Source organism: Macrobrachium rosenbergii, chromosome 12, assembly GCF_040412425.1.
Source record: "Macrobrachium rosenbergii isolate ZJJX-2024 chromosome 12, ASM4041242v1, whole genome shotgun sequence".
NCBI classification, from domain to species: Eukaryota; Metazoa; Arthropoda; class Malacostraca; order Decapoda; family Palaemonidae; genus Macrobrachium; species Macrobrachium rosenbergii.
In genome coordinates, this window is record NC_089752.1 from 80,060,337 (window position 1) to 80,071,918 (window position 11,582).

At 39.2% G+C, this 11,582-nt stretch overlaps 1 protein-coding gene across 1 annotated transcript; it reads right to left on the reverse strand.

Moving 5' to 3' along the window:
- Nucleotides 1–9,853: 9,853 nt before the first annotated feature.
- On the reverse strand, nt 9,854–11,033 carry LOC136844108 (cell surface glycoprotein 1-like). Its single transcript, XM_067113120.1, has 3 exons — nt 10,784–11,033; nt 10,040–10,725; nt 9,854–9,916 (listed from the first exon to the last, which is right to left on the reverse strand). The coding sequence occupies exons 1-3, from the start codon at nt 11,031–11,033 to the stop codon at nt 9,854–9,856; spliced, it is 999 nt and encodes a 332-aa protein (XP_066969221.1).
- Nucleotides 11,034–11,582: the final 549 nt, after the last annotated feature.

Consider the following 11,582-nt stretch of genomic DNA (forward strand, 5'->3'; position numbering starts at 1 on the left):
GCTTAGTTTTTAAAATTAAGAGTTCATTTTTGGCTACTTTTTTTGTACTGCCTGAAGTTTAGTATTCGCCATCAGAAATGAAAAAATATCATCATCATATATAATATTGGAATTTATGACAGCGTAAAGAAAAAATTTCATATATAATTGTATACAAAATGCACTGTGAGCAAAGCGGTTAAAGCTGAGTTATTTTTTTGTTGTATTATACACTAAATTGCGATGGTTTTGGTATATAACAAATTGTAAAACGATCAAAGCAACACAGAGAAAATATTATCACAAAATGATGCATGAATTAAGTAACGTGCGGACGTAAACAAGTTTTCTAAAATTCACCATAAATCGAAATACTCGTGATTTATATGAAAATATTTCAAAACTGATAAAGCTACGACCATGAGTTTATTTTTGTTGTATTCTACATGAAATTACGCACATTTTCATGTATAACCACTTTATGCTACATTCATATAAAATGGTGCGAAAATTGCGACAAGGTGACTAAAGAAATTCTGAGATTTTCAGCAGAGTTACCATGCGCGGACGTAAGGAAAAAGTTTTTTTTTTTTAATTCACCATAAATCGAAATATTGTGCTAGAGACTTCCCGTTTGTTACAAAATGAAGGTAAATGATTGAATGTTACTAGAATGTAAGAGTTTTAGCTTACAATTGCGTTTTTCGACAATTTACGATTAGTGAAAGTTGACGAAGATTGAAAATACAGCACTTATCGTTATTTATATGAAAATATTCCAAAACTGATAAAAGCTTCGACCATGAGTTATTTTTTGTTGTATTCTACATGAAATTGCGCACATTTTCATATATAAAACTTTATGTAACGGCTAATATAAAACGGTGCAAAAATTACAACAAAGTGACGAAAGAATTTCTGAGATTTTCTGCCGAGTTATCGCACGTGGACGTAAGGAAAAAGCTTTTTTCAAAAATTCACCATAAATCGAAATATTGTGCTAGAGACTTCCAATTTGTTGCAAAATGAAGGTAAATGATTGAATATTACTAGAATGTAAGAGTTTTAGCTTACAATTGCATTTTTCGACCATTTCCTTCAAGCCAAAGTTGACTGAAGGTTGAAATTTTGGCACTTATCGTCATTTATATGAAAATATTTCAAAACTGATAAAAGCTACAACCATGGGTTGTTTTTGTTGTATTTTACATGAAATTGCGCACATTTTCATATATAAAACTTTATGTAATGGCTAATATAAAACGGTGCAAACATTACGACAAAGTGACGAAAGAATTTCTGAGATTTTCGGCAGAGTTACCACGCGGACATAAGGAAAAAGTTTTTCAAAAATTCACCATAAATTGAAATATTGTGCTAGAGACTTCCAATTTGTTGCAAAATGAAGGTAAATGGCTGAATATTACAAGGATGTAAGAGTTTTAGCTTACAATTGCATTTTTTTACCATTTCGGTCGAGTTAAAGTTGACCGAAGGTTGAAGATACAGCAGTTATCGTGATTTATATGAAAATATTTCAAACTGGTAGCTTCTAAACATGAATTATTTCTGTTGTATTCTACCTTGAAATTAAGCACATTTTCATATATAAAACTTTATGTAACGACTAATATAAAACGGTGCAAACATTACGACAACGTGACGAAAGAATTTCTAGCGCGGACGTAAGGAAAAAGTTTTTTTAAAAAATTCACCATAAATTGAAATATTGTGCTAGAGACTTCCAATTTGTTGCAAAATGAAGGTAAATGATTGAATATTACTACAATGTAATAGTTTTGTCTTACAATTGCGTTTTTTTACCATTTCCTTCGAGTCAAAAAGTTGAACAAGGTTGAAATTTTGGCAGTTATAAGTGATTTATATGAGAAAATATTTCCAAAACTATTAAAAGCTACAACCGTGTGTTGTTTTTTGTTGTATTTTACATGAAATTGCACACATTTTCATATATAAAACTTTATGTAACGGCTAGTATAAAACGGTGCTAAAATTACGACAAAATGATGAAAGAATTTCTGAGATTTTCGGCCGAGTTACCGCGCGTGGACGTAAGGAAAAAGTTTTTTTCAAAAATTCACCATAAATCGAAATATTGTGCTAGAGACTTCCAATTTGTTGCAAAATGAAGGTAAATGATTGAATATTACTGGAATGTAAGAGTTTTAGCTTACAATTGCATTTTTTTACCATTTCTGTCAAGTCAAAGTTGACCGAAGGTTGAAATTTTAGTACCCATACGTCATTTATGAAAATATTTCAAAACTGATAAAAGCTACAACCATGGGTTGATTTTGTTGTATTTTACATGAAATTGCGCACATTTTCATATATAAAACTTTATGTAATGGCTAATATAAAACGGTGCAAACATTACGACAAAGTGACGAAAGAATTTCTCAGATTTTCGGCAGAGTTACTGCGCACGGACGTAAGGAAAAAGTTTTTTAAAAAATTCACTATAAATCAAAATATTGTGCTAGAGACTTCCAATTTGTTGCAAAATGAAGGTAAATGATTGAATATTACTAGGATGTAAGAGTTTTAGCTTACAATTAGCGCTTTTAAACCATTTAGGTTTCCAACTAACCTTCTTCAAACCCACTCCAGACTCAAACTGATACATTACTTAATCGTACATTGTGAATTACTCATCAAGTTATTTATGTGTCCATGTGTTGCATGTTAATCGTAAATCGTTGTGCCGATCATGATTCATTGCGTGCTCTGCATTAGTGCCAACTCGTTCAGTGCCAGAGTCATGGGGATGGTAGGTTAGGTTAGGTGTTTGCCATGTGCATTTGCCTAGGCGTAGATTTCTCCTTTCGTCAGAAACCGTTAGCAGAAGTGTCTATACCCTTAGGTAGGTTAGGCCCATAAATGAGCCAATTCAGAACCCCTCTTAGCAGTTAGGTAGGTTCCTTTAGCTGTTGCAGTGCCGCAATACACTTTATGTAAGGTCACTGGCTGTCAGTCGGTAGGAATTAGCTAAGACCCTCACACCCAAAAGGGCGTGAAGGCCTTTCCAAAGGATTTGTCCCTCCCTCATTTAGAAGCCAGTGCATCATTGTTTTGAAATGCAGATTCTCTGTTCATTTGACTATCGGGGCAGGGGAATATGGCAGGCGAGGGAGAAACAAACGTATTTTGAACCAGAGAATAGCCGTTCACACCAGTTTGTACCAATGTAGAAATCACTTCCCCCCCAATCACCTGATCTGGGGAAAGAATGGGGACCCCCTTTTCACCCCCATCACACGATGTGGGAGTAGTTAGGTATTGAGAGCTGAATAGGCATAGTAGGGGCTAGCCGCCAGGTAGGACCTTAACCTCTGAGTACTTAATCTTTAAGGATCCTTTCCCTCTACTTTTTTGCTGGCTGTATAACTTTTTGCAGGTCCAATAGGCCTAAATTTTGACAAACACAGCCCACACCAGCCGCAGCCATCTGAGGGAAGTGAGTTCAGAGGCCTCCTGTATCTTGTCAGGGACGTACGTCTGTTTCCCTTTCCATTCTACGTTGGGTGAAACTACCTTCGATACACGGCCGAATCGCTTGTTTGGCACCAACAACTGTAGACCAGGTTCGTGGCTCGCAAGCAGTCAGTATGCCAGCCCTTTCCCTCCTGCCTGAAAATCCTTAAATTTTCCATTCCTTTAAACTTCAATTCCTTTCTCCACTAAAGCATTTCCCTTTGTTAAGTTGTCCTGCTTCAGCATCCTGTAAATCGTCCTGTACCGTGTCTTGAAATCAAGTAAAAAGATCCAGTGATAAATATCCAATTATCCCTTTCCCAGTGCAAATTAAGGGCAATTAGTCTAATTGATACAAGTGTTGAAGTTTCTCCTTTGTTTGTCGGCAACATGTGTTCATTGTTTCAGAGCCCAATCCACTACGATTCCAAGATTGTGATTACGTGATTTCTTATAATTATCATCTGGTCTATTTAATGTTTAGAATTTAAGAATGTGCATTTGTGTAATACTTTTTATGGGGAGATTTTCTTTCTTTTCGTGTGGTGTTAACTCCTAACTCTCTGCAGGGAGTCATCATCTGCTCAGTTGCCAATCTATGTCCCCTAATTCTGACTGCCATCCAAATTATGCAAACCATTCCTGGTCGCAGCCTGATTGCAAACCTGTTGCTGGCCCCACAGAAATTATCTTAATGAATTGATTCCATTACCCTGGAGTTCGTCTCTTTGGAGAATAACCATCAGGACTATATCAATAAAATGGAAAGCATATTAAGCGACCGAACAAAATTCGAAAAAATAGGTTCTCCAGACCTATATAATATCATCAAAATGGAAGATAAGATAAACAGAATTTTAAGGACGTTAAAACAAAACAGTGTCATAGACGAACGCACCTACCAAAACCTTTTTGTCACAGGTTCGTCATATGGAGTAATGTATGGTTTGCCCAAAGTGCACAAGGTAGGTACCCCAATGCGGCCTATTCTCTCATGAATGAATACAGCAAATTATAATATCGCTAAATACCTTGTACCAATATTAGAACCCTAGCATTATAAATTCTTTCTCTATTAGAACTCAGCTAGTTTTAAAGATGACGTTATTAAAGAAGATTCTGACTTATACATGGTTAGCCTGGATGTGGAATCCCTATTCACAAACGTCCCTGTGGGAGAGACCATCGACATTATTCTAAATAAGTATTTTTCTAGTTTGATATCTTATTTCATAATTTTAACAGACGTTATTTAAAACAATTTTTAGAATTGGTCGTGCTGACACCGCCTTTTTATTTTTAATGACATTGTGTATATATAGACAGGTGGATGGGATGGCAATGGGTTCCCTTTACGTCCGGTTTTCGCCAATATCTTCAGAGCTTCTGGAAGAGCAGGCGCTGATAGCTGCCCTTCTTTCCACCCCTGTTTTACAAACGTTAAGTCGATGACACGCCCGCTTTGTTCAAACGTGATTTTAATGCTGACTCTTTAGACTATATTAATACTCAACACCCGAACATAAAGTTTACTCTGGAGAAAGATTCTAATAATAAATTACCGTTCCTGACGTTCTAGTCTCTAGAAATGAACAAGGTTTTTATACAGGTATTTATAGAAAGATACTTTTCACAGGTTTGGGTACGAATTTGTAAAGCTTCTGTTATTTTAATTTTAAATTAAACCCATTTCTACTCCTCCACAGACCTTTACACACTCATCGAATTGATGACCTTCCATGAAGAGATCATAACTCCTGGCTAACTACTTCAAAAACAACTGTTTTCCTCAAAAGCTGTTTTTCAGGGCTTTAAACAGGTTTTAAATAAAAAAATGGAAAACCCACGCCATCCACAGTACAAAAATGAAAATGTTTGCAACGTTCCTTTACCTATATGACGATAATTTTAGAAAAATGTCTAAATTTATTTCAGAGAACTGCCTGCCCTGAACCTAAAATTAATCCCCAAAAATCCTTGCACTATCAGGTCCTTTTTCGCTTCTGACAAAGTTAGTCCGTTGTTTACATCCAACGTCGTTTACAAGTATACTTACCCCAGGTGTAACCAGGGGACTTACGTTGGATGTACCAAAAGACTGCTGAGGGTACACATAGACTCCCAGAGAGGAATTAGCTTCCGAACCGGGAGCAGATTGTCCAACCCAGAACAATCCAACATAAGGAACCATTCCAAATTACGCAAAACACTATAGACAAGAAAGACTTTCCGGAATAATAGGGCAAACACAGAAAGACAGTGACTTAACAACCTTAGAATCCATAATGATAAAATTAACAGTTCCATCATTGAACACTCAAACATCATCTACTCAGCTGTTTATTGCTTGATGGTCCTATTCGCCTTATCGTTACCTTTGTTTTCCCTTTTTATCTATTTTTGTTTTAATTTATATTTTTCTCTCCTTCTTTCAATAGTCTTGTTTTAGCTCCTGTCTGTAGGTCCCTTTTTAGTGTCATGGTGCCTCTGATATTTTTAAAACAATTAGCATTTTAAATGAGACAATACTGCAAAGTGTTTTAATCAGTTGTTGTAATAAATGTTTTATGATTAATTATTGGGTCAGCTCGCTGTATTTTAGCCTGGAAAATGCAACAATGTAAAGGAAACGTCGGCATTAGGAATAAACTATCAACTGTATTGAGTGCCTTCTCTGGATGCCTACGAGTTATGATTTTGAGAGCTGCAGCCTAGTATTGAGTGGTGTATATATTGTCAAGAATAAACATCCTCCTTCCTGTATATTTAATTCTGCAATCAATTTTGAATGAATCTATTATTCCTCTGCCTCTCGAGTCGAGTGTAAAAACCGCACTTATTTGAACCAGTCAACAGCCGTTAGTAGGCCTGTACCTCCTTAACTCCCCCCAACATCGCGCGATCCAGAAAAACAATACCAGAACCCCTTTCCCCATCACAAATGGGGAGACAGGTAGGGATTGGGAAGGGAAAATGGCATTTAGAGCTAGGGAACAGGTAGTCTTTTAATCTGTAGGCATATAATGATAAGTGCTTTTCCCATGCCCTCCTTGCTGGCCTTTTGACATGCTTGTAGCAGTTACGGTTGGCCCGCCAGACGCCCGAACACGCCTGCTTTTGAAAAAGCAGGACAGAGACGACTCTGATTTCATCTGTGGCGGATCGACGCTGCTTTTCTCCAACTCCGCTGGTTGGACTGACTTCAAAAGGACGTGGGAATGGTTGTAGGCACTGGCCAACAGTCATAAAAGGTTCGTATGTTTGCAAGTAGTCAAGACCAGCCCTCTCCCTTTTACTAAACTTCTTAAAATTTCCATTTCTTTAAACTTTAACCTCCTCCACAACGCAATCCTCCCTTGTTCACCTACCTGTATCCCCATGCCTTGCCATTTAGTGCATCTTTGAACTTAAGTAAAGATCCTGTGATAATCAATTATCCCTCCACCAGTGCAATTTAAGGGCTATTTAAGTTAATCTGTAACAGAGTTCATTTCCATCTTTGTGGGAGTGCAATCATGTGTTCATTATTAAAGCCTACCAGGGCTGATTCTCCGATTGTACATACGTGATTTCAGTATAGTCATCTTCTAGGCTAACGTTATGTTTCGTATTTAAGAACGTATTGTGCGACATATTTTACAGTAAAATTCCATCCTTCAGTGTACACCGTCATTCCTAACTGAGACGTCTCTTTCAGGGATGCACACGGAACGATCGCTATCCATGCCCAGTATCTCGCCTGCCACCAAAATCCTGATAATTCCTGGTCGCAATCAGTAACGATTCCGCACAGACCCAACCGCTCATGCGGAATTATTCTCCCATCCTGGAGTTCCATCATTTGCATTACCTGAGACTATTTCATGTAATCAGAGTAAGACTGAATGTTATTCGATCATTGAACTGATTGTATTGCAGATTGGCCCCATTTTTAATCCATTTTTGTTGCCAACTCGTTGCATTATTGTTTCCGTGTCCTATTCTGAATCTGCGCTTTAGCATTATGTGGTGTCGTGTCTCATTGTTGATTTGCTAAGTTTCTGTAATAAACCCTGTAAACTTGTAAAAGAATTCTCATTCCAATATGGCGACCTCCCACCTTCTATTGTAAATCCAGGAAAATTCTAAGGTAAGTTTTCACATAACTTATTTGCTCATAAACTGGACTTTTCTTGGCATTGTGGCATCAATATAGTTTTGTTTAAATTCTTCTCAGGTGGGGTAGTTTATGACTATATATATATATATATATATATATATATGGCATTGTAGCAGAGTATATATATCATATATATAGTTTTGTATTATAATTCTTCACCAAGGTGGGGTATATATATATATATATATATATATATATATAGTTTATGATATATATATATATATATATATATATATATATATATATATATATATTATATATATATATATATATATATATATATATATATATATATATATATATATATATATATATATACATATATATATGCATATATATATATATATATATATATATATATATATATATATATATATATATATATATATATATATATATATATATATATATATATATATATATATATATATATATGCATATATATATATATATATATATATATATATTTATATATATATATATATATATATATATATATATATATATATATATATATATATATATATATATATATATATATATATATATATATATAATGTTGTTATGTGTGAGCTTTTGGCTTATGAGTTTTTAAATTAATTATTGTAATTTATGCAGCCCTGCTCTGCCAAAGTCACACGAAAACTGTCAATTGAAGCTAAAAGTTACCCCCAAAACACAGACAAATACTTAATTGGATTAGGTTGCCAGTCGGAACTATGTAGTGAATAATTGGATTAATTCTGTAACAGATAAATTACATCAAGCCCCTTCGTTACCCACCTAGTCCCAACAAAGAAAAATGTGCTGTGATAGCAAGGCAAATTACATGAACCACTTAGTCAACGTCAGACAGTTAATTTTCTGCTTCAGTAAAGAATAACACAACAGTGTTCTTACTCTAGCGGCTACCGTACACAAGTTTAGTTTTGGTAAAAGCTATTCTTACAAACAGTGGGCTCAGGATCCAAGGCTTGCCTAAATTGTTACTTACGCTTGATTTTCCCTAATTTCTACTCACTGCATGGGAATAGCTTTTGTAATTTCACTAGGCAATATTCATTATTCCCAAACTAGACTTCATAAAAGAAATACGGTTATACCAGGTTCTCGTAAATGGTGGGGGAAGGGGAAAAAATGGAAAATATGTACAGAGGAAGAGTTGCCAGCAATCAGCAATACTTGTCAATTCCAGACTTACATTTACGTGGGTTGCTTGTGCAATGCAACTAACAATTGGAATTCATGAACGCGTATCGTCTATTCACTTAGGCAAAACAGACAGAATAAAGAACAAAGGACATGGTTAGTCGGCACAGAAATGAGTGTGCTTCGTCCAATGGCGGGTATCTCTCTCTGCCTTTCATGGGTCAGGTCAGGGCACTTTTGTCCCCATCACCAATGCTGGCATGTAGCTTCCGGCAGTCTGAAAATTTGACAAAACATTGCCGAATGCATAGAACAGGGAAAAAGGAAGCTTAAGACCACCTTCACTAAAGGTGGGTTAGGTCCTTAATGCTAACCTATCCGCTACTAAAGGATGTTACTTTTTTGAAAACACAGTCTACCTCCCTGCCCGTGTACTCTTAGCTTCGACAGAGACACTGTCCTGTCTGTCTTTGTTAGAATGATATCCCTACTAAAATAATGCAGAGGGGGTGAACAACAGAATATTAATAAAAGCTCCCCACCCCCTTTTAAGAGGGCCTTCACTCCCTTTCGGCAGTGAGTGCCTGTACTAAGCAAGCTGTTCGCCACTATTACTTTACTCTTCTCCCCTGAGCAGAATTGTCCCGTGCAGTCTAACTAGCCACAGATCTACCTAACTCTAGAATGGATATGAGCTTTCATCACTTACTTACAGAATCCTAACTGTACACAAAGGTGCTTAGTTATTTCATGCCATCTCTTATAATTGTCATGTTTTAGACCCAGCCAAATGGTACATTCTATGGGGATCTCCTATCCTAACCTATCCAAACACAGCTGTAGCACCAACGTAAGGGACAATGAACTAGCTAAGTTACAAGGTTTTCTGCATTACAATTGATAATTACTGGTTGGCACATGAGGTCTGCCTCATATGATAAATGCTTGCCTCACTGGGGTCTTAGGTCAAGCGTATCATGAGCGTAGTGGCTCTCTTCAAAATAGTTTAGATTGTCTGATTTCAGTTACACTGTACTTACAAGGTTACTACTCCGCAGCATGCAATTTGGTCTAGGCTACTGTGTGGTAGAGATCACGCTGACTACCTCCTCTGGGCAAGGGGCCAGAATCACTCTAAGATGGTAAAGCACTGTGCCGAGAGGGCACTAGTGCCAGGGATGAGCTCATGGCTCTGCAACTGCTGGGCTCTCTTCCGCCCCTTCTTCTTCTCTTCTTCGGGTTCCTCCAAGGCCTAACTACATCGGACCTGGGAGGTAATGAGGGCACTGTCTCTGGGGAAAGGCCAGAAGGGCTAGCGGGCGCGAAGTCTGAGGTAGTTTCAGAAGCTGCCGGAGGGCTCCCTACTCCAGCTGCTGCGACAACCAGAGGGAGAGCGATGTCGATCTCTGCATCCGAGGTGGCCAGTTCCTGGTTTCCCAGAGAAGGTGTGACAGGTTGATCCACCAGGGGTTCATCCTCTGGGGACGGATTGGGTGAAGAAGTGTCGGGTGCCGGAGGTTCTCCGGTTGCCATGATTAATGTTGAGAGGGATCCTGGATCTCCCGGAGGAGGATCCACCTCATGGGTTGGGCCAGGCACAGAGTCCTCCTTAATTGGTGGCTCAACGTCCATGCCGAATGGAGCGTGGCACTGCTCAGTGCTTGCAAGTGGCGCTGGCAGTGGATAGGGGTCAGGCATGCCTGACAAGGGGTCCAGAGATGCAACATCTCGCAGATGGCTTGAATTTGGCTGCAGCAGAGATTCCTGCCCCAGCTGGAGATCAGATCCTCCTGGAGAGTCTTGCTCGGGGGCGTCCGCTGGGTGTTGCTTACTAGGGCATCCCTTCCAATTAGTGGAGTGGCCAGTCCGCTTACATGTCCTACAGTGGTACTGCTCCTCTTGAATGTCTCTTTGGGGCGAGGGAGGACCTCTTTGTTGGCCCCCTTCATGAATGGAGAGGACTAGGCCGAGAACGTTTTGGTGTGTGTCCCTTCCGCTGACCACTTCGGATGGCGGATGGTGGGTTTTCTTCGTGGGTTTTTCCTACAGTCTGGGCCTCCGTGGAGGAGGTAGCATGGCTGTGAAGTGGCGTTGGGGAAGGGCTTCCCCAGAGGAGGTCCCAACCAACAGGAAGTCCACTGGGCTGAATTCCACCCACCATGCCAAGGCGGTGGAGTAGTGTGCCACCAGGTGTTGTGGCCTGGAGCTTGACTGTGGGAATGGTAATGGTGTGTCCCTCTATCCACTTCATCTCCCACCGGGTTTTCTTGTCAACCGTGGCACCAGCTGCACTTGGGCCCTGGAGATAAGACTAATGTCTGCTGCAGTATCTACCATGACTGGAAGGGTCACGGGCAGGCTAGAGCACTTAAGGGGGCCCACCAAGATGAACTAGGTCTCTGGTCTCTCGGGGTACAGTATCTTCTGCGGCCTGGTCGCAGAGAATAAGGTGCTAATGAGGTTGACGAACTTGCTGGTGGGGACATGATGTGGACAGGCCAGATGTCCTGCACTGTAGTGGCCGATAGCTCCACAGGATCGGCACAGGACCGTAGTAGGGGCTCCAGTGGCCCAGGTGACGGTTGGTGGAGGGGGCTGCATGGATGTAGAGGAGAGGGAGTTCTGGCTTATTTTAGTAGGAGGCTGCTTGTTAGTGCCGAGCTTGTATCTGCACTCAGCTTCAGTGTGCCCTACCCTCTAACAGTGGGTGCACAGAGGCTTGCTAGGCAGTCCATTCTTTGGGCGAGTCAAGCCTGAGAGGTATCTGGGGGGCACTATACGCTGCTGAGGTGTGCTGTGG

Coding starts and splice junctions, on each gene's coding strand:
- LOC136844108 (XM_067113120.1), bottom strand. CDS start 11,033: ATGAAGTGGATAGAGGGACACACCATTACCATTCCCACAGTCAAGCTC. Junction 10,726..10,783: donor ACCATCCGCCATCCGAAGTG/GTCAGCGGAAGG, acceptor CCATTCATGAAG/GGGGCCAACAAAGAGGTCCT. Junction 9,917..10,039: donor TACCTCCCAGGTCCGATGTA/GTTAGGCCTTGG, acceptor TTACCATCTTAG/AGTGATTCTGGCCCCTTGCC.